Below are 24,187 nucleotides of genomic sequence, written 5' to 3'. Positions count from 1 at the left end.
GGGGGTTGCTCTGCGGATGACGGTAAATGATAGATAGGAGGGGGGTGTTTCTAAATTGACGTCATTCTTATTTATTTATTTAAAGTTTATTGTTCACGTACAAAAAGATTATTTCTAAAAAAAAATTGCTTCCAGCACACCTAATAAGTGAAACTGCAAATGTGAGAGGCGGCTAAGGCGTGTGCAATACTAAAATAACTCGTAATAAACATACAAGTAAAATAATAAAGGTGATTCTATAAGCAAGTGTTTTAATCATATAATACCGTATATTTCTCAAATCTACAATGTTTGAATTTCGTCAAACTGGCAATGACGTCAATTTTGGGAGGAGGGGGAGGGGTCATTAAGAAATGACGATAGGAAGATTGTAGGAGGAGGTCTAAAGTCTGTAAAATTCGATGACGTAATTAATGGGCGGCCCCTTAGTCGCGCTTTGATGCTATAAGCATATATGGAGGTGCACACTCGATTTTTTGAGTTGTGCAACTAAACAGTTGAATTTGCTGCGAAACAATAGACAATCACACAACAGTTGTGCGACAGTTTAGTCAAAGGTGTCCGCCCGCTTTTACTAAACATTGAAACAATAGGGCAAATGTCATCAATGATCGTTTAAAAACAATGCTAAGTATCTGATAAATAATTGTCAGCAGCATACAATGAGCTACTATTATATAAGGCAATTAAACGAGAGTTAACAATTGGAATCCATTAACCCATGCTATTGTTCTTATAAACGGCTAGCTTAACCACGCGACTCCGTCCGCGCGGAATAAAAAACTTAGTGTGTGAAACGAAATCAATTTAATCGACTTTGTAGACACGTAACAAACATCCATCCATCCAAACTTAAATCTTAATATTATAAATGCAAATGTTCAGATGGATGGATGTTTGTTAGAGTTTGCAGCTTACACTACTTAACGGATCTCGATGAAATTTTGTACGATGTAGAATATAGTCTGGGAGAACACATACTTACTTTTCTTTTTTTTTATTACGATGATGTCACAGGCGAAAACTAGTAATATAATACAGATGTACCCACCGTAAATGATATATTTAGATGGGTAAATAATGAAGGGGGAAAAATGTTTAGATATGCAGTAATTCCAGACCATTTACACAAGCAGGGTAATGAGTTTCTCCACAATTACACAAGTGATCTTATATTTCACACTAACGATGTTTAACTCTAAGACCTGTTTTCTCGAATGTTAGATAAGATCTATGGAAAATTATGATCTTAATGGTCCGGAAGTAATTACAAATGTGAATTAACTATGCATTAAGAACACGATAATTTTACATATGTATTGTAGCGTTAAAATAACAGTATTTAGCATATTTCCAGTAAATGGCTATCAAGATGTTTAAAACTACTATTTTGACAGTCGAATTGTGAACAGTGGTAGTGCCAGCTTTAACATCTTAGCGCTGCAGGGCCGGCACGCCCGGTGTAATACCACGACCACACAGAAGACAGGCGTGAAATGGATGCAATTCCGTGTTTCGTCTGATGAGTGTGGTGCCGGAGGCCTAATTTTAGTCCCTTTCTCTTTACCACCCTTTTCTTATAATGTAAGGAGAGGATTCGAAGGGGAAGTGGATTTGACGGTGGAGGAGATGCATAGAAAGGGGAAATATCCTTTTTATGTGCATCTCCTCCTCCGTCGTATAAGGTTAGGCAACGCATCTGCAGTTGCGGATGTCTATAGGCAGTCGCTTCGCCATTCTGGCGGATTCAGGTGGCCGCTTGCTCGTTTGCCACCTTATGTTATATAAAAAAATGTATAGTTAAAACGGATAAAGGCATAATTTAATTGTACAATTCTCAAGTTAGCTTACACGAAGATGTATAAGTAAAGTTAATTATAGTACGGTTGTTTAATTAATACAGCTGTCAATGTCAACTCAGCCTGTATATAAAATAATGCGATAAATGCGTATTATAAATATTCAAGATTATATTATCCTGTTTAATTATACGATTACCTTAGAAGGGCGTTTTTGCATATGCATGTACAGTAAGCAAAACAATTCTTAACTGACATGTGTGATACTTGGGTATCATTATTTCATTGGTGAAGTTTTTTTGTACCTAATAAAATTTTGCTATTTGTTAGTAGTTAAGTAAAATCAGTTTTGTTTTTTGGAAAGCTTTTAGTCCATGTGTGTCAAAGTATGTGATAAAATGTCGGTCAGGAGGACAACGATCGTTCGATTAATTTCGCCTGGCACACGAGAAACACTAATCATGAGTTCGCACTAACGAAACATTCTCGTAAAACGTGATAAGGGGTTTTTTAGATTGAGGAATAAAAAAATGTTTCATGTAAATGTTTCGGCAGTGTAAATGTAAACTTATGAACCACTTTCTTTTATTATCGCTGCAAAAATTATCTCAACACACATTTATAGATTGCGCCTAATTTCGGCTGTCTATTTGAAATATCTTTGCAATTGTTTGCATAACCTCTGATCAATTTTATTGTTTACAAAGATTAAATAAATGGCCACAGATTAAATCTAGGAATTCCTTTGTTTTTGATCATACAACCGTTATACGGGTTTATTAAATTAAAGAATTCGAAATTAGATTACGCATAACGGATTTCGTATGCCAACGTTCTAATTTTTTGTTTTAAATAACGGGTATTTGTTCAACTTTTTTTTAATGATTATAAGGCTGTAGTCGCCATCTTTGGGTAAAATTCAAACGCAAAATATAAATGAAATCTTTACCTTTTTGGGGCTAATGAAGCTTTATCACTATTAATAATGAAAATATTTTTTTTTAATAAATACAGCGAAAATGTTTATTTAAGTTTATTATTACAATACACCTCTCAAACTCTATTGTGTATTGGTGACATCTATGTCTATAACTTACTAGCTTTCGCCCGCGACTTTGTCCGCGTGGATTTAAAAAAAGCAAAAAGAAGCTTCTTTGCCTATGTGTTCTAGACTATCCTTCTCATCTACCCAAAGTTTCATCGAGATCCGTCCAGTAGTATAAGCTACAAGCTATAACAAACGGCCATCCATCTAAACATTCGCATTAATAATATCAGTAAGATACCAAACGAACATATAGGAATTAAAAAAATGTACCTTGTGCGCATTGTAGTGGGTGATCGGGAGATGATGGGTGGGGCAGTGGGCCTGGGAGTAGCCACTGCTGATGATGGACTACTCATCATCAGCTCCCCATCATCTGAGAACCTGAAAACATTAACATTCCAATAAACATCACTAAAGTAAATATTCTTATAAAAAAACATCGCGGTAAACTAATTGTCAGAGTAAATTACATAAACCCAGCTACACACGGTCTTTTTAGTGGTAGTGCCAGCTTTAACATCTTAGCACGAATTGGTCGGCACGCCCGGTGTAATACCACGACCACACAGAAGACAGGCGTGAAATGGAAGCAATTCCGTGTTTCGTCTGATGAGTGTGGTGCCGGAGGCCTAATTTAAGTCCCTTTCTCTTTACCACCCTTTTCTTATAAGGAGAGGTTGGGAAGGGGAAATGGATTTGACAGTGGAGGAGATGCATAGGAAGGGGAAATATCCTCTTTATGTGCGTCTCCTCCTCCGTCCCATAAGGGTAGGCAACGCATCTGCAATGGCGGATGTCTATGGGCAGCGGTCGCTTGGCCATTTTGGCGATTTTAGGTAACCGCTTGCTCGTTTGCCACCTTATGTTATAAAAAAAAAACACGTTCAATTTCAACTGCACAGTTCCCAAAGTGTGTAGCGGGCTTAAGAGACATACTTACAATTTTATTTTTAATCGTACAATTTGAGATGTTTATAAAAAAATATGGTAAAGATCCATCTCATCTCAAGTGTCGAACTTAAACATTACAGTTGAGGTTTTTTATCAAAAAAAAAACTGGGCAAAACCACTTTAAAAAAAAAAAAGTTAATATAAAGATGATCTTTGTCTTCGCAGTATCATAATGAGATATTCAATAACTGTTACATAAAATAACGCAACGGTTATCAACGAGTTATTAGCGTAATCAATCCATTATAGTCATTACACAACTATATAAGAACAATGTACATTATCTAACGTAACCGTGGTGTACACTCACACAACAGTATAAAAACACATTGTCATCTCGCTCATTTTCTTTGAAAATAGTGAGACAGCAATAGCATCTTTTCACGAATGTAGCAGTAAGTACGCTAACCCTGGATTATTCCCACAGTGTTTACATATGCTATTGACATATGTATTTTATAGTCTTATGAAAGGTAATTTTTCTTTCTATAATCTTCTATCGCGTGGTATTAAAAAAATCTAACCTAATTAGTCTATGCAAAAATCCAAAACGTAATCTGTACAGAACAGTAGTTTTAAATTTCATACAGATCCAACCAGTAGTTTTGGAATCACGTAACATAATCCATCCATCCATACTTTGTCTATAAGATTAGTAACACATAACATATAAATATATAACAATATTTACTCCCTAAGTTTAATGGCGTAAAAATATATAGTCTAAAGCATGACGTAAGTGTAGGGCTTTTTATTAAAAAAAGAATTATTCAAAAATATGCCGTAATCGCTGACATCTTAGGCAACAAGGAAGTGTGTGTTTACGCTTTATCATAATAGTATAGATATCGAATCTGCATTTAATAAAAAGATAATTGAGATTATTGAAGTCCATTAAAATTGAGCAACCATTTTCCTGAGTCTAATATTTAATTAGAAAAAATAAACGTGTTTAATGGAAATTAACGTAATTTGAATTTTATTACAACACGCACGCGACCTAGCCGCTAACTTAAAGCGATGATAAAAATAAAATAATTTTTTTAATTCAAATAGCTATATTTTGAAGCTGGCAAGATTTTTGTAGAGTAATAAATTAATAATGTTCTAGTTAAATTAATAAGTAAACTCTAACCTATAATTACTAAGATATTGAAATAAACCACACGTATTTAAGTTTTTTGGACACGATTTACTCCAAAAAATAAAACTAAATCTATTAAAACTTGGTCTGCGTACGGCGCTGGCTATGTCGCGGAAGATTGCGTGAGTGTTCCCGTGACCCATCCACCGGCGGACAGGAGGAATACCGCTGGGTTTTTAGTGGGTATTCCGGCCACGTCTTCTCTTTTGGCCGGCGAGACCCACATACCCCCTGGCAACGGGATGCGTAAAGGCATAATCCCAGCGAGAAAAAAAAGGTATTAGTCGGGAACTATTTAAGTTCTAGAAATATCGATATTGTAAACAATAATAATACCATAAGACTAGTTTTATTGAATGTGTTTTTTGTATTTAAAAACTGTTTTTTTTACGAATCTGCGCGTAAACACTGAACTTTAAATATTGTTTTTATAATCATGTTTTTTAAGTACTTTAAGTGATCTGGGTATTTTCATAAGAATACCAGTGTTTTTTTGCAAATCTTACTTTATAGGTTATAATAATACCAATTACTTGAATTTTTGTACTTCGTCTATATACTCTTTTTCGATTTGAATAACAAGTAAGTTTGGTATTTTTTGTGTTCATTTCAAACTCGTCTTAGCGAACCTGGATATAATTTTTGTATTATTTACTCTTGTCAGAAACTGAATAAAATAGCCTTTATAGGTATTAACATCAATTAAATCTTACTTCTTACTAATATTATAAATGCGAAAGTTTAGATGGATGGATGTATGATTGTTAGAGTTTGTCGCCTAAACGGCTAAATGGATCTCGATGAAATTTGGCATAGACGTAGAGGATAGTCTGTAAGAACACATAGGCTACTCAGTTGTTTTTTTTTTAATTCTACACGGACGGAGTCGCGGGCGAAAGCTAGTACAGTAATAAAGGAAAAAATGACGTTCTTATTTTCTTTATTAAGAGCAGAGTACAATAATTGGCACTTACTTTATTTGTCGAACTATGACTTTCTTAGGATGGCTAAGGTAAAAGACCCAAAAGCCGCTAGTAACGTAGTAATTAATAATTTTAAATTGTGTGTCTCATAAAAAGATATTCGATAACTTAATTCATATAAACATATTTAGTTTTGACTGCTTTAACAACTTTCGAATTGTTCAGTTAGACCTATGCAGGTGTGTAGCTGACTTTATAACATACAAAATGTTACTTTACTAATATTATAAATGCGAAAGATTAGATGGATGGATGGATGTTCGTTAGAGTTTGTAGACTAAGCAGCTGAACCGATTTCGATGAAATTTAGTATAGGTGTAGAGAATAGTCTGGAAGAACACATAGGCTACTCACTTTTGTTTTCTTTCCCACGCGGACGGAGTCGCGGGCGAAATCTAGCTTCTTGTACATGCTACATGTGTGATTTTTAACATAGCTTATCAATAATAATAAAAGTGAGAGTTTACCTGTTTAGTAGTAAAGGTCTGGGTGGTGTTGCCGATGTTGGTAATGGCAAAGTGGTGGGGTTGGTGAGCGGCACCGCACGCGATGTTGATGGCGTTGCCGGTAGCACTGACAGCACGTTAGGCTGCGGCGGCGGTTGCGGTGAAGGTGAACTGGGATTGTCATTAGCTGCAAAATTATCACATAACTTTTAGAACGCATACAGAGAGCAAAGAATGAAAAATATTGTGTAGTGTAGTGGTAGGTATCACTAGTGATGACCTTCCCTAATCAGATGTCCTGATAAAAGCAACATTATATGAAAGATGACATATTGTCACCGTGCCCGATCGCTAGCCTGACAAGGCTACGTACTGGTTAATTATTGGAGACAAAGCCCTTCATCGATTTTCTAGAAATGTCATCAGTCGATAGTATGTTAAAATGATGTTATGATTTCTTTCCCTAACATAAATTGAAATTGACAATCGAAGGTCCATATTGACGGTCAAGGTGAGAGCAATGTAATCACAATTGAAATGGCCTCGCGATGCTTATTTTCTTTCTATCCTCAATACCTTAATTGTTACATCACGTCCACATTTCTATTTAGAGACGTAACACCTCGGAAGTTAAGCCTACGAGGTCATGCTTTAATTTGACGAATTAATTTTAACTTGACAGTTGAATATGATTCAATTGTAAAGTTACATGCAAAAATTCAATCTCTCATTCGAATTTTCTTGAGTACTTTGCATGAATTAAAAATTGTTTATCTACCATTTATCTTAAAAATAACTTTAATACGACATAATTCTTACGATAAATCGTTAAAAATTTAATTTGCTACGCATTATCATCTCCATGTTTGAGATTGTCCACTTTATTTAAGGGTCGGCAAAAAAATAATAATAAAAAATCTTACTGTTTCCAGTTATGGTATTGAATTGTTCATTCGCCAAAAACACTTCGAAATATCTTGTAAAGTCACCAGTCGGGTCCCATTTGGTAGCCAATTTGGCCCACTCTTCTGGATACTCGGTCTTAAGTCTCTTGATTATTTTCACTGCTGTTCTCTTCTGCCTTTCTGTGCAGCGTACACATTTCGTTCTTAATGCTTCTGGAAGTAACCCTGTAGGAGAACAACTGGTATTAATTTTTAGGAAACTGCAATAATTGTAATCTACCCACATATCTATATTTACTAATATTACAAAGAGGAAATATTTGTACTTTTGTATGTATTGAAATAACTCCAAAACTATTGGGTCTATTTCAAAAATTCTTACACCATTAAAGAGCTACGTTATCAGTGAGTAACACAGGCTAAATTTTTTTTAATTTTACACGGACAAAGTCGCGAGCAACAGCTGTATTTACATGAAGGGAAAATTTTGTAATTTTTTTAAGGATTGCGAAATATAATTATTTCTATCATGACATGAATAGACACAAAAATAAAACTGTTTCAAAAAAGTTTTATTGATGATAAGTAATGAAAAATAAAAATACAAGTTGTGTAGATTGCTTGAGTAGGGTCAACTTATAAAAACCCTGCAACTAACATGGGTTCGATCATAAAATAACCTTTATGATGGGTATACTTTATCGTAATAAATTTATAATTAGCATGACAATGGAGGGTTGGCCTGAGTTTTTTTTTTTGCAATGGTATTTTCGTTTTTCGTATTGCCGAAAAATACTTTGTAAAAGTTCAAATTAATGGTAACTGCTCCTCCTCCTACTTAGGTTTATTAGCCTATTTAGACCCTAATAAATATTGGTTTTGAAAGTAAATAACATCGATGTGTTTTTAAACTAAATCGAATCGAAAATCGTTTTGAATCGTGGTCAAGCGCTGGAGAAAAAAAATGCACATTTTTTTTCGAATTGTTGGATTTAGAATTAGTACCATTTTAAACCGAAATGAAAATACTAAATAACACAACGAAATTTTGAAAATATAATTGGTACTAAATAATATATTCAAGTGTTACCAACATTATTATTTTGGTAAAATTATTTTAGTTTACGAGGAACAGCTTTAAGTAATAAGAAGATTATTATTTGAGTTTTATGATTTACCTCCGTCTCAACAAAAAACTAAATTATTGCTTGTTTCATTCCTTTTATTTGGATCTTGAATAAATTATTGTTTGTATCTCATGTCTCCAACATAAGTTAGATTGTGGTATATTACTTTTGTAAGATAAATATCGGAAAACATAACCAAAATATTTCATCACGATATTCGGTACCCAAAAAAGTCTTTGCAATGTTATATGCTATCCAAATATGCAGAAACGGATAAGCAAATAATTCATCTAGTATTTATCTATAGATCATTAATTCAAAATGCATGTGGGTTGACGAATTTACCTAATAAGTATAGATTGCTAAGCAAAGCTGATTTTAGAATGATTTAGATAGCTTAATTCAAGAAGATCTTGACCTAAATGTAGATTGTAACATACATATTAGTCATACGATATGTTCAGGTTTAGATTATTGGAACTCATTCAGTTAAACAGACAGCGCCATTTTATCGCTCATTGCTCTAGGTACAATCGTGTGTATTGTAACAAAGGGTCTTAAAGTTTGAGGTTAACCATCCAATTTCCTGAGTTTTATTCAACGATTTTACTCTATAGATACATGTACATTTAGTTAATAGTTTTGTCAACTGTACCAGTCCACAGAAGCTAAAATATGGCCCTCCAGTGAATTTAAATGTAGCGACGGTCCAGCGTATCGACTATTAGACATTTTAAAAAAATACCGAGCACGAAAAATTTGCAGTAACATCAAGCGGAAAAGTATAAAGAAAATGATTATTTATAACTCATTTTTACATAGTATCTCTGCTAGCAAGAGTTACATAAAAGTGTGCCAAGATCAAAAAAGGTTGGGAACCCCTGATCTATACTGTTTTAAGTTATTTGTTAAAATTAAGTCGCTCTTATCGCAAGTTTTAACAGTCGTAATAAACGGACAATAACAATAACCTATGAGACAAGAGACAGAGGTCCAACAGAATGAGACAGAGGTCCAACAGAATGAGACTGATTTTTTGTCAGCCTAGACTTAAATGTTAGTAAGTGTTCGTGTGAAATATCTAAAAAAATCCTTGATAAAAAAGCCACAATGATCTTGAACTCACGTCCTTAACATTTTATCTTTACATGTAAACTTTTTGTCATAATTCAATGATGCTACACAAAAACAGAACACGTGTTATGAATATGTAACATAACATGAAGGTTTGTATTTGCAAACTAAAGTTCATATCAACATTTTATACGGACTTGGAAATGTGTTATATTTATAAAGTAGTAAACAAAGGTCAAACTTGCCAGTTTTTTATTACAAAATTGGATAAATAAGTAATCTATACTATTATAATAAAGCGTAAATATACACTTCTTTGTTGCCCAAGATGTCAGAAATTACAGCATATTTTTGAATAATTATTTTTTTTATTAAAAAGCCCTACACTTACGTCACGCTTTAGGCTATATATTTTCACGCCATTAAACTTAGGGGGTAAATATTTTGGACAATCCTAATGTGGGAAAGAGACCATAAGTTGCTGCCAACATCAAGAAAACAAGATTGCCAAGTTTTGTCATGTCATAATCATTTTGATATTTGCAATTTGACAATTTGACACATTTAAACAATAAAATAATTTAACGCAGATGAAATCGCACGGGAACAGCTAGTATTTATATGTTTCTGCGAAGGCTGCATATAATTTTATCCGCACGCGTTCATATTCTTTAAGTGGAAATAAATGCTAATTATTACAATTTCAATTGACTTTGATATTTATTTTATTTGCAATAATCCTCAAATTAAACCTTAATTAAGTTAGTTTAATCGTTGTATTTTTTCGCAAAATGTTTTTAGAATCTCCAAAATGATCTATTGTAAAACACAAGTTAGTTGATTTTTAGCTTTTAAAAAAACTAATTACAGTTAATTTAAAAACTGTAATCATCTTGATTACAGGCTTAAAACAAAATTAACAAGATCTTTTAATTATTTAAGACTAGTTTTACACGTGTCTGCTACTGCTTAATTTATGCTTTATTTGAATATCCATGCTACAAATCGATATGTACCCCACGGTTCTACATGTAAAGTCTAACAGCCTTATAAATAAACGCGGTATAAAGTTAAACTTAGGAATAAACTGAGTATAAGCAAAATTCGTACTAATATTTATTAATAAGGGGGTAAAAATTAAATTCACACTGATGGAAATGTTCAGCAGAAAAAGCTAAGTTAGATCTCTACAACCATTACGTGAACATTTCTATATGTCCATTATTAAGGCAAGGAATATTTAAAAAGTAATAAGAAGTCATAGAGTTTTGTATTGTTTTCGCGGACAGATTCTCGACGTATGAAGAAATGATAACATGATTTATTTTACAACAGCCCCATCAATCATACAGACGCGTAAAAACTGGTCGAGAAGGCATCTGCGAAAACCAGGCCAGGCAAGTTAAACGAAATTTTCCTATATTATACAGGTACAGTTCGAAAAATAAATGAAATTATTACTCCTGTTGATTATATTCAAAATTGTGTGTTATCTGTAAGGTATTTCCTTAACAGTTTAATGCTCAATTTTGCACCGATGTAGAGTATAGTCTGGAAGAACACATTGGCTACTTACTGTTTTTTTGTACCGCGCATATATTGCGGTTAAAAATAAGTCTTATTTAATTTAACAATATATGTATATATATATACATGTACTTTTATATAACCTATCGATGCAGGGGTTTTAATTATTTTAAATGTCACCCATCATTTTTATATCTTCGATACAATGATTCTAAGCCTATACTTTTAGAGTCTGTCGTACCACTAGCTGATAGAGGTTCTGATAGCTTAAAAATTACGTCATTGTTAGATAAGAGAACAAAATCCAATATTTCTGTCACATAATTTACAATTTGGTGGAACACATCCTTAGTCTCCTTGATTATTTAAAGACGGCTATATTTACAATACATACGTAATCTGGGCTTATAGTTATTCTTGTGATGAGTTTGTACACGAGACGAATTCTAACAATTTCCGTACATCTACAACAAAGAACTATTTTGTTAAAGTAATACTTTAATTGTATAATATAACAAAAGTTTAGTACACTATCAAGTTCGGCGTCATTTGTAATGAAAATTAGGAGTAAAAATAGCTACAGTTCAGTATTAACTCAAAAATTAAACTGTTCAGTTAAAACTGTGCATGTGTAGGTATACCTTTAACTATTAGAACTGAATAGTTTGAATAGTCAGTTGAACTATTTTTTTTATAAAATAAGGTGGCAAACCAGCAAGCGGCCACTTGAATCCGCCAAAATGGCGAAGCAACCGCTGCCCTTAGACATCCGTAATTGCAGATGCGTTGCCTAACCTTACCGCAGAGGAGGAGACGCACATAAAGAGGATATTTCCCTTACCTATGCATCTCCTCCACCGTCAAATCCACTTTCCCTTCCCATCCTCTCCTTATAAGAAAAGGGTCGTAAAGTGTAAGGGACTTAAATTAGGCCTCCGGCACCACACTCATCAGACGAAACACGGAATTGCTCCCATTTCACGCCTGTCTTCTGTGTGGTCGTGGTATTACACTAGGCGTGCCGGCCCATTCGTACTAAGATGTCAAAGCGGGCACTACCATTGTTGAACTAGTGAACAGAATAGCTCTACTAACGTCTCCAGCGGGCTTTATGTGGCCTCAATGTCAAATTATTATCCTCCTCTCTTATCAGTCGGGCAAGAAGGCTTACTATCAACTGCAACTTTAGGATTGGATCTGACTTTGATGTTTTGACTCAGATTAGATCGGTTTAGACAAATATAATAAGTCCTTATAAATAAATGTTTCCGAGTACCGATCCTTTGATATTCAAACTCAGTATAACATTTCACACAATGAATCACTTTATTCGTAGTAAATGTAACTCATTGCGACTCCTAATGAATAATAATAGTGTTTACTATTACTATAGTATGGCGTATCAAAATATAGCAAAAAAAGCAGGATATACATTTTCAACAATCTGAATGTGCATGCGTTTTGAATCCTGAAAACAAACACAAAAATACACAGAAAACACAAATAAATAGATTAAAAAAATAAGTTTTTGAACGTTATCAAAGACTAACTGTTCTCGTGCGACTTCATCCGTAAAAATTTTATTTTATTGTTTACATGTGTCAAATTATCAATTGCAAATGTCAAAATGACGATGACAAACCATGGCAACCGTGCTTCCTTGATGTTGGCAGCAACTTATGATCTCTTTCCCACATTAAGGTTTTTATCCAAAATATTTACCCACTAATTTTAATGGCGTGAAAATATATAGCCTAAAGCGTGACTTAAGTGTAGGGCTTTTTATTAAAAAAAGAATTGTTCAAAAATATGCTGTAATTGCTAACATCTTAGGCAACAAGTGTGTGTTTACGCTTTATTATAATAGTATAGATAATTCGTCTCGTAATATAAATCACTTTCACGAGCATATTATTTGTCTTATTTTTTTGTAACATAGAAACGCTTTAATAAACATTAAAATTAACGATTTCTATGCTATGATTTTTTACACCAATGTTTTTCTTAACTGACCTTGTAACTTAAAGTCCGTGTAACTTTTATATTCAAGCTAAATATGACAATTGATCACGGACTTACGTGTCTCACAGCATTACTTGACGTAATACAACGTAATTGGACAAATTGCATAGTTTTTGAAACCATTTATATATTGTCATTTGAATATTAATAGCTTTTCAAACAATAAAATAAGAATTGATATCTATTTAAGGTTATTTTACTAGTTTTTCTTCTGTTATTTAAATATGCTAAAAGTAGTTTTAGATCCCATTACTGACAGTTTAACCACTCTAATGACCGGTTTCCAAGCTACGTTTAACCATTCGTTAGTGTTTTTGGTTCGATAACTTCATTAATTGTGTTTCTGAAATACATAACTAGAGTTTTAATCCGTTCAAATACATATATATAGGTCAAACTAATACTTACCAATCACTTCATACTAATATTATAAATGCAAAAGTTTAGATGGATGGATGCTAGAGTTTGTAGCCTAAACAACTGAACGGATTTTGGTATAGAAGACATAGGCTACTCACTTTTGTTTTTTTTTAATTCCACGCGGAGTCGCAGGCGTAAGCTAGTCGTAAAATTAATGGGTACTTCAGTAACCCAGGATTAGTGATATAGTTAGTAACTGAGAATTAAGAACAGATGTTTGTATGTGTTTTAAGTAATTAATGTGTGAATGTATAAACTATAACAGAATAGATCAATCGCATTTGTGTTCACAGTCAAGGCTGCAACACAATGGTAGCTTTGTTTATTGTCCCGCTGTCCTACGATTAATTAAATTGGATACCGGTGGCTTAGTTACATTAAGTACAAGTACTACAATGTGTAAATGTATGTACATACTTAGGGTCAATTCTGATTTGATTTTTGCTTATCTTACTAATATTATTAATGTGAATGTTTAGATGGTTGTTAGAGTTTGTACCCTATGCTGAAAGAATCTCGATGAAATTTGGCATACGAGTAGATGTAGAGGATAGTCTGAAAGAACTTAAAGGCTACTTTGTTGCGGTTCCCATGGGATATATTTATAACTACAATATTATGCCAGTATTTAATAAAAAAAAAACTGCCAATAAACTTGACAACACACAGACATGTGTTTGTTTTTTGTTTAGGCTTTGTATTTTAATATACGAGTACGGTCAATTCTGTTTATTTTATTATTTTATATTATTCAGCTTTTAAAATCATTTCACGGTAAAAATAATACCTTTGTAAATAATAAAATTATATAAAAAGTATTTTTATAATGAAGAAATTGTTTTTATGGTACATTAAATTAAAAACAATTTAAGCTGATTGTATTCTTAAAATACTTCCTTGTTGAATTAATCATGTCGCACACTAAAACTCAGAACATTTAAATATTCAACATTATTTTAAATAATAATTAATATTACTTCGTATGTCCCAAGTAATAATGTACATTTTGCAATATCGAGTACAAATCAAGTCTTAAATGTCTTAAATGTAAATCAATGATGATTGTCTAACTCCTACTACTCGTATCTATACTATCATAATAAAGAGTAAACACACACTTTGTTGCCTAAGATGTCAGCAATTACAGCATATTTTTGAATAATTATTTTTTTGAATAAAAAGCTTTACACTTACGTCACGCTTTATGCTACATATTTTCACGCCATTAAACTTAGGGGATTAATATTTAGAATAAAAACCCAAATGTGGGAAAGAGACCATAAGTTGCTGCCAACATCAAGGAAGTAAGGTTGCCATGGTTTGTCATTGTCATGTCATTTTGACATTTGCAATTCATAATTTGACACATGTAAACAATAAAATAAAATTTTCATAATTTCATGCGGATGAAGTCGCACGGGAACAGCTAGTATTTCAATAATTTACGTATTTACATACATAAGGAGGTTGAAGTACTAACAATTATGAATAATAGTTTAGTTTCAATGCTTTTTGCGATTGCAGGAAGTTATGCTTATTACCAATGAAGGTTTGCGTTGTCGTGATATCGCAAGGCGAGCAACGTGTATTCATAGGACCTTTCTTTATAAATGCATCCTTTAAAATTTGAGGAACAGTTAAAAATTATAGTTACGACGAGATTATTAAAATGGTGAAGAAAAACAAGTAATTATTAAAAAAATACTGGATATAGAACACTTAGTTTACTTGTATTTTAAGTTTTTGGACGTTCCTGGCATACCCGTCTACGCACGAATCAAGGATGGTGGTTTAAGTTGGCCGACATTTGCTTAAGAAAGACGTCGTGAAGTTAGATAATTGAGTTTTGTTAGTTTTAGACTTATGGGGCGTTATAGTCGTTTAGCTATAAAGCACCCTGTAAAAATAAATAGAACTAAAACAGTTTTTGGACGTCAAAAATGTTTCAATCTTAATATTGCAGAGTAATAATTATAGAGTGGGCAAAAACAAAGCGTAAATTAGCTTGAAGCTCATAATAAAAACATTTTACTAATGTAAAGCATTCTGAATTATCCTGTAATTACCTTCTTGTATATTCGACTTTTTATACCAGCTTCTGCCCGTAGTTTCGCATGCTTTAGTATTTTGTTTTTCTCGTAACTTCTAATTAATTATACGTAATGGTTAATAAGCAAAAGTTTAACATTGTCCAAGTTTAATAAAATTACAATGACAATCGATTTAATTTTTCTAGTTATTTAAACGTTTTCATTATTAGTAATAAAATGTGTAAAATGACAGACAAACAATCTTACAATGATCACATTAGTTTGTGTTTTAAAACAGTTTTAAAACTTACAACGGCAATGACCTTAAGTTATTATCATCAGACGAAGTCGTTATTTCGAATCAGTATTTTTTTTAAAGTCCAGTTACATTCCATTAAAATTTGCATATGTATAAATAAATTTAATGAGTGGTATGTAATTCGAGATTTACATTTTCACAATACTTATAGATTCTAGAGTATACATTAATAATAGAAAATAGTAAAAAGACAGACGTATTGAAAACACCTTCTTTTGGGAAGTCGTTTAAAATCTAAACGAGATATAACAATATAATAACAAAACAACAATTTTGCTGTCGATGTTTAGACATGCAGACTACAGACTTTTTATCGACTGACACCTTAATAAAGATATCAAGCCATAATAATAAAAAACAAAATTAGTGTAACGCACCTCCATACATGTTCATATAATCAAGCGACCGACTAAAACAATCAGCCGAATAAAAATTAGTGTGCGGGGGGCACTAAAGGATGCGACTAGTCACAATACCAGGTGGCCTGCTGCCTTGTTTGTCGAATCCATATAGTTCTTAAAAAAACTATATCGTTAGTACAAAAGAGATCATCTTCTCATGAACCAGATGGCACTGATGCTGATTGTACGTGTGATATGTTCGTGGAAATCACGAATAAACGCTGCTTTTGTTATGATAATCTTTATTATGTTATTCTACTGAATACAGTTTTTTGACATAGTTCATAGCCAGCTTAAAATCAAGGACGAAATGTGAGACGGATAGAAACTTGAAAAGCAACATTAAAAACAGTAAAATTCTTATTTTCATACTTTTATGGTAGAAATCTTTGTAAGAAATCATAATAATTTAAGATCAATGACAAAAATTTCTTGTTGGAATAGAAACGAATAAAACTAAATAACTATAACACAGTTTTATTTGGATCTAATCGGATAATTTTGATGGTGGATTTTCCGAATTTTAATTCCGAATAATGTATTCTTATCAAACGTCATAGTTAAAGAATAAACGTTCAATGTGTTTATTGTTTATTCAGATCTTGTTAGAGACAACGCCATGCTGTACACGTTCCCCATATAAGTCGTTAATCGCAAGCTCATACGCACATTCAATATGCAAGTATGATCTTATATGTGCGTCTATGTTTCCGTAAGTTTTTTTTACTTCATTGAAAAAGGTTTGATTTTGTCAATTGTTTTCCTCAAGGATAGAATCCATACATAATTACGTCTAAAGCATTACTGCTGAGATGTATGGACCCGGTGTGTTTTCGCTTTTTAATCCATCCATCATACATTTGAATAAGTTTGAAATAATTGTTTGAATGGGGTTATGCAAGATACACTAAGTCGTAGTGCATTGTGTAGGGCTCAATATTATCAATCCCGTTGTGCAGGGATCAGTATTCAACGCGAGCAGAATGCGTAATACCGCGGCCTTGCTAACTGTGTCGTGCAACGGTCCTCGTACAGTGTACACGTCTGCTAGTATAAACAAAACCTGAATTTTGTCTAACAATTGGAGTTTTAAATGACAGGATATGACGTAATGTTTGATGAATTTCTCTACTTTCTTTAGTTGCTTGTCACTTTTAAATTATAAACTACGTGTTGCTCGCGACTTCGTCTGCGTGAAATTAAAAAAAGAATTAGAACATAGCCCATGTTACTGATAACGTATCTTTTTAGTCGTGATTTTTTTTTAATCGTTTCTGTAGTTTTTGAATTATTTCAATACATATCGGCAATAGGTATCGACAGAGTTCGACGTCCTAGGGCATTGGAATAAACGTCATACCTTTCTCTTCACAACCATGGTACTAATTCTGTAAGGACGATTTTATTCATTATGTGTGCAGTTAGTTAAGTTAGTTAACTTAAGATTAAGGCCTTTTTGTCACAAAATATCTTAGTATAGTAGTATAAACAATATCTATTTCAAAAATCTATGAATATGACATGACAACTTAAGGCATTAGGGGTGGTTTTAATGCCAAATCAACTGTCTACCGGAATAGACAGGATTTATGTAAAGTCATGTTCGTTTTTAACTATGATTTTCTAAAATCTGTGTGTTTTTTTAATTATGTGTTCTATGCGAAGAATCTATTATTGCAAGTATATAAATGGTCAAATATAAGCATAATATTTTGTGCTAATTTTGTATTTAACTCACTTTTATGAAAGTAAACAAGAAATTTAAGATTATGTTAAAATTAAGTAATGTAAGTTACACAATCTCTTGCTACTATTAAAATTAAAGTTGAGTATTTCATACCGGAAGCTTTTTCGTTTATATTTTAAGTTTTATAATAAAAAGTCTTCAAGTTAAAATCTTGCTTACCCTGATCTGTTTAAAATGCTTCAAAAATTTAGTTCCGACATTAAAAAAATTTAGATTATGCACTTATTTTTACAGTAACTGATATTAACATATCAAGTATTGGTAGAAATAGAGTGGAACTATAATGAAATCACAGTTATTGTGATCAAGTCATTTCGTGAGTTCTTTTACTGTGAAAGCTACACAACTGTGGAAATCTGCCACGAGACATTCACGAGTCTAAGTCCCTCTCTCTCTCTTCTTTTCCTATGTCCCCAAAGTGGGGCAGAGTCCACAGTACGCCGCTAGCTCGCCAGTCTAAGTCCCTGGCTATCTTTAAGTCTCAGTTGCACAGCTCTCCCGAGGAAGGTCCTGCTATGTTGTTATGCTTTTTTTTAAGTTTACTGCTATCTATGTAAGTTTATTTAATATAATGTCAGCTGTAAATGTATTATATATATTATAATGTTTGTGTTATATATCTATTAAATACCCTTGTGTGTTTGTCTTACTTCTGTCCCACTGGGTTGCCTGGAAGAGATCGCTCTTAGCGATAAGGCCCTTGCACAAATCTAGAATTGCTTAATTTAAGCTTTAGTGTATTATTTGTGTCAAAGCATTAAATAAATAAATAAATAAAAATAAACCTTTAAAGGAATAATAAATGTTATTTAAGTTAATTCATCCCAAACTAGTAATAAAATAATAATGATGTTATACATTGTTCTTAATTGGCTAATTACATTTTTTGTTCTGTTTGAATTAATTAACCATTTTTGTATGTTTCACGAATCATCTTAACCAAAAAAACTATAATTTTATCTTAAAAAATAACCTTAAGTTATTATTTAGTTTTTAAGACTCGTTTGTGTGCCTTTTCCTTGTTTTAATTAGTGATAATTAATTATTTAATTGCATATGAAAAATTCCGTAATGTTTACTAGAATCGTAGAGTTCTATAAATTTATGATAATTCCCCAAATAAGGGGAACTAAAATTAGCCAAGGATTGACAAATTGAAAAACAATGGACGACCGTTCACAAACACTTTCTATGCCATATATTTTGTATTTTTGTATGCAATGAAATAACTCAAAAACTACGTTATCAGTGAGTTACACAGGCTATGTTTTTAATATTTTTTAAATCCACGCGGGTGAATGCGAGCAACATTTAGTGAAAAATCAAATTATATGGACATTATTATAAAAGTGGTATGAATATTCTATTCTCTTTTTTACTTGTTTTAGCTTCTGTTTATCATTTTGAACAAATAAAATTTTAAAATAACCAGTAGTACAGATAAAAAATTTATCAAACTAACTTTCGTCCGCGACTCCGTTCGCATGGAGTTAAAAAAATAAAAGTAACTAATGTGTTCTTCCACACCATCCTCTAAATTTCATCGTAATCGTTCAGCTGTTTAGACTACAAACTCTAACATCTCAACTTTCACATATTATTAGTATGATTAATTATTGAAATAGAAACTAGTTTTTCAACGTCTAAATAGTTGGAATAGTAAAACAGATGCATTTAACCTTTAAACCGGTTAAAATAAAGTTCGGTCGCATTCGTTGCAAATTGCATCTAAATAAATGGAATATCAAAAACTTACTTTTCAAAGCTTTTCCTTCAGGTGTGCACCGTTGCGAATTAATTAAACAGTCCACATAGTTCCTCACTAATCTCTTACTATTAAACAACGCATCAACATCCAAGTAATCATATCTAGCGTCGTATTTAGGCATATTCATCATTGTGTTTACATCTTGACAGTAAACAGCGTTCCACGCACACACAAACAGAACTAGCACAAAAAGCATTTTGACACTTGAAAAAGAAACGATTCGAAATTCAAATTCACATAATCTAATTGGCGCGAATTTTTCCCGCGGAAAAATGGCGGCGACCGTCCGCGCGGCTCGGCGTTGCGTGTTGTTGTAGTGCGCGCGAGAGCCGGTGTGTTAAAGTTAAGTACATGTATGACGCTTTCTAGTCGGCCAGTGGCACAGCAAAAATAAGATATATTTCAAGGTTTATTAAAAAAAACTCTCTATCTTTCTATCATCTGTTTTAAAAATAAAGTGTCAAGTTGCAATTTACTTTTTGATAACCTTGCAAGATTTAGTTCAATTTAATTAACTTTGAAAAGTTCACCAAAATAAAACTATGCTCGAAAATTTAGCACATAATGTTATTTCTAATATTATAAACAGTTATTGCAGTAAATGCTAATTTTTTCCGGTTTCTCTTATTCAATAAGTTATTTTTTTATATTACATTTATTTTTTGTTTTAATTTTTATTCAGGCAATATACATTTGCATGACAGTACTTACGCAGGCAAATATGTTCATTAAATATCAGTATCCAGATTAAACGATTTCCTTTAAAATTATTAACATGTAAATATAGCAGTACGTATTTAATTCAATGTCACTTGAAATTCCAATTTAACGGCAATCGACATAGAGGAATGGCCATAAGAAAAGTTGCAAAAGTGTATGCGTAGATGTATGTAGAAGAAGCAAAAGAGGTCAGCACCGTGCGGGATGGAAGTCCTTTATCACTGCCAGTAGTGGCGTTAGAGTAGAACGAGGTGGGGTAACCGCACAAGAGGCGTAACAGGGCATAGGCGACATAAATGACCCTGTTATCGTATATCGCCGCTCGTGCAGGGCGCGGGCAATACTAAAACAAGGCTACGATCGTAAGATGGTTATGTTTTCGACAGTCTAATATTAAATCGTATTGTTTTCATGTTACACATATTCTTATGTATGTCGACGACCTCAATGCCCACCCACTTGAAAGTTGTCGCCGAATCAAGTAGGAAGTGGCATATTCAACAAGTAACACGATACGGTTATTATTGTCATAAAATTTTAGCGCCGAATTCATAAGATTTTTACACTTGCACGAAATGCGTTAGCCTATTCGATCATATTACACTGGTCATATTATATACACACCTTGAGAAATGCTGTCTATATCGTCATGTATTTTGTGAACTGTTTACTTTATTTATAACACAATTTATTACCGGAACATTGGAATATAAGTATATATAATATATTTAATACAAAAACCTCCCTTTACTTCTTATTTTCCGTCCTGTGTTTCGAAAATCCTCGGAAGATTTGAATCCTTTAATATGAGTTTCGAAAGGATTGTACAATTACAAATATTGTACTAGAAGTTTACATTGAGGATAAATCGATATTTATTTATGTTCAAATGTACGGTTATAACGTTTATCATATAAACCATAAATAAACATTATTATAAAGTGCATGTTATTAACATTTATATAATAATTGATAACCCTGCCACAACACATTAATTTAGATAACTATAAAATATCAAAATAAACGATTTTACACTTATTTCTACGTATAATATAATAATGCTCACGTCATCTAATTTATCTTCTGCACAACAAGACTTAATACATCTTCAAAAATAATTATTAACAATGGAATATCCTTGACCGTGTTTAGAAGAAAAATATTGAGAATGTTTTTTTCTTTAACCTAACTCTAAAGGGTATTGTTTTTAGTGTATTTTGTATGTTATGTCAAATCAATTGAGACCTCTAAAATTGACCCAATTATGACGAGTGAACTTTCTTCGCATTCGTAATCTTTGCCGGATCATTTAAAGAGTAAATTCCTTGGTTGTTTGCTTTGATAAGTTAAGTAAAATATTACAATATCTATACGTTTTCAACTTCCTATTAAACTTTTTGACAATAATTCTTTACATTAAATGTAGAATATTTAGTAATGCTGTTTATTATTTATTTATTTTCAGTATGAATCTCTACAATTTTTAAATATAAACTCCCTGCTTACAAAGGTACTTATTCGCAGCCATTGTCTCTGGTTAGCCATTCGGAACAAAATGGCGGATAGCTCTTACATACATTATGTGGTCTTGCAACAGAACGACATATATCTTCTTGAATGCTATTTGAGTATTTAGTGTTTTTGTAGGATATGGATGTAGAGATTACAGATTTAAGAAATTATTCATACAAGATGTACATCGAACGAGTAAACACGCTTAGATATTAGCAGGTTTGAATATAACAGAGATTGTTATTGTGGTTCGCTTCTGTCTTGTTATCTAATCTTTGGGTATTGATTCGTAATGAAATTCACAACTAACCATATATCAAACAATATTGATTATTTTATAATTAAATGAGTATAATTGCAAATTATTTGAAATCCATAAAATGATGATTGCTCTTAGTATGTAATATCTTACTAATTTTAGACCACTTATTTAATTGATACTGTCGCTTTAAACTCGGAGCAACACTTCTCGCCAGGACTCTGAATGCGCGCCAATCTATCCATCCTTCTAGTGACATTGACAGCTGTCAGCTAGGGACGTGATGTTTATGCCGATAATCTAGAGTTGCGCCAACTCTACAGCACGGTACTAATTTTGTTCCTAACACTAATATTAAAAAAGCGAAATTTTAGATAGATGGATGTTTGTTAGAATCTATAGCCTACACCGGTGAATGGATCTCGATGAAATTTGGTATATGTGTAGAGGATAGTCGGAAAGAACACATAGGCTACTCACTCTTTTTTTTAATTCCACGCGGACGGGATCGCGTGTTAAAGCTAGTAGATCATAATCATAAAGTACGTTTACTAATAACTGTATGTTTATAGAAAATGCAAAAGAGAGAGTTTCCGTTCCTTTGAGTGCGGACATCCGGTAGACTTATGTCTATGATAGAAGATTGACTTCAAGCCAATAATGACTTTTTCTATATAACTAAGTAAATTCCTTGACTTTCAATTGATTTATAATGTGCACTTACATTTATTTTATACATCAGTAGCTTTCGCCCGCAACTCCGTTTGCGTGGTATTAAAAAAAAACAAAAGTAAGTAGACTATATGTTCTTTCGAATTATCCTCTACATCTATGCCAAATTTCATTGAAATCCGTTCAGCCGTTTAGGCTACAAAGTCTAAGTAACATCCATCCATCCTTTCATCTAGCTAAACTTTCACATTTATAACATTAGTATGAAGTATGGTTTCAATTAATTTGGAGGAAATATGTTTTGATTTTAAACGTAAATCAATGAATCATAAGGCTTTGTGCGCATTAAAATTATATGTAAAAATATTTATTACCTTCAAGACCTCTTCCGTGTATACCGTTCTTACAATTTATTGTCCAAGTGCGACGACATTTTTACAGTTCTTTAGCATTCACATAGTTATTTATAATGTCAATACTTTAGAAAGTTGCCGAATGTTTACACAAAAATCTTCAAACGACCTAATATGTTAAGTTACCATCATATCAGTGCTAACGACTTTATAATAACTTGATTGGAACCGTTTGAATATCTCATGTTTGTAAGCGTTTGTACTGACACACTCGTATAAAATGTAAAATATAATATTGTCATCCCTTTCATTGTCATTGAAAAAGTAGAAAAAACAATATGTTTCATACTTTGTTAGATGTTGCTAGTAAAATCGTCAAAGCTGTCAAATTGAACATTTTGTACGTATTGCGAGGATGCAAAACAATGAATAGAAAGCTTTTAAATGTGTCGTTCAGTGGTACACGACTAATCTTACTTTATACTTATTTATATTGATATAAATAATAAAGTTTAGATGGATGGATGGATGTTTGAAACCTGAAGATTTTTCCGACCCTATATGACCGGATTTCGATGAAATTTGGTATAAATGTAGAGGATAATCTGGAAGAACATAGACTATTGTTGTTTTTTTTAATTCCACGCAGACGTAGTCACGGCCGAAAGCTAGCTTTATTATAATTTCATCGTTTGCTCAACTCACTGATACACTGATACACTACCTAATGATTATTTTTTAAGAAATGGTTGCTTAGTTGCAACTGGACTTTCTGTAAGTGGACCACCGCGAAGGGCTCTGACTGTACGCTCCAAACATTTTAAATGACACTTTGTATAAACATTCGTGATCTATTCGCCCTTGGCCCTTGCCATATAGATTAACATCGATTAACATCAGATTCTGTCAACCTATCAAGGATGGTAAGTGGAGATGTGAAAGAAACAGTGTTTGTGAAAT

At 32.6% G+C, this 24,187-nt stretch overlaps 1 protein-coding gene across 1 annotated transcript in view; it reads right to left on the bottom strand.

Annotated features, from left to right (window-relative positions):
* LOC106102595 (platelet glycoprotein Ib alpha chain-like) overlaps positions 1 to 20,047 on the bottom strand; it is a 21,213-nt gene extending 1,166 nt beyond the window's left edge. Inside the window, exons 1-4 of the mRNA XM_013282121.1 lie at positions 19,700 to 20,047; positions 7,295 to 7,501; positions 6,393 to 6,558; positions 3,118 to 3,228 (exon numbers count right to left, since the gene is read on the bottom strand). Of these exons, the coding sequence (XP_013137575.1) occupies positions 3,118 to 3,228; positions 6,393 to 6,558; positions 7,295 to 7,501; positions 19,700 to 19,907 (692 nt within the window). The 5' untranslated portion in view covers positions 19,908 to 20,047. The remainder of the gene's footprint in view (positions 1 to 3,117; positions 3,229 to 6,392; positions 6,559 to 7,294; positions 7,502 to 19,699) is intronic.
* Between the last annotated feature and the right edge of the window lie 4,140 nt (positions 20,048 to 24,187).

The sequence above is a fragment of the Papilio polytes genome, unplaced genomic scaffold (assembly GCF_000836215.1).
Source record: "Papilio polytes unplaced genomic scaffold, Ppol_1.0 DF823923.1, whole genome shotgun sequence".
Taxonomy (NCBI): domain Eukaryota; kingdom Metazoa; phylum Arthropoda; class Insecta; order Lepidoptera; family Papilionidae; genus Papilio; species Papilio polytes.
This window is presented reverse-complemented; position numbering and strand designations above follow the sequence as displayed.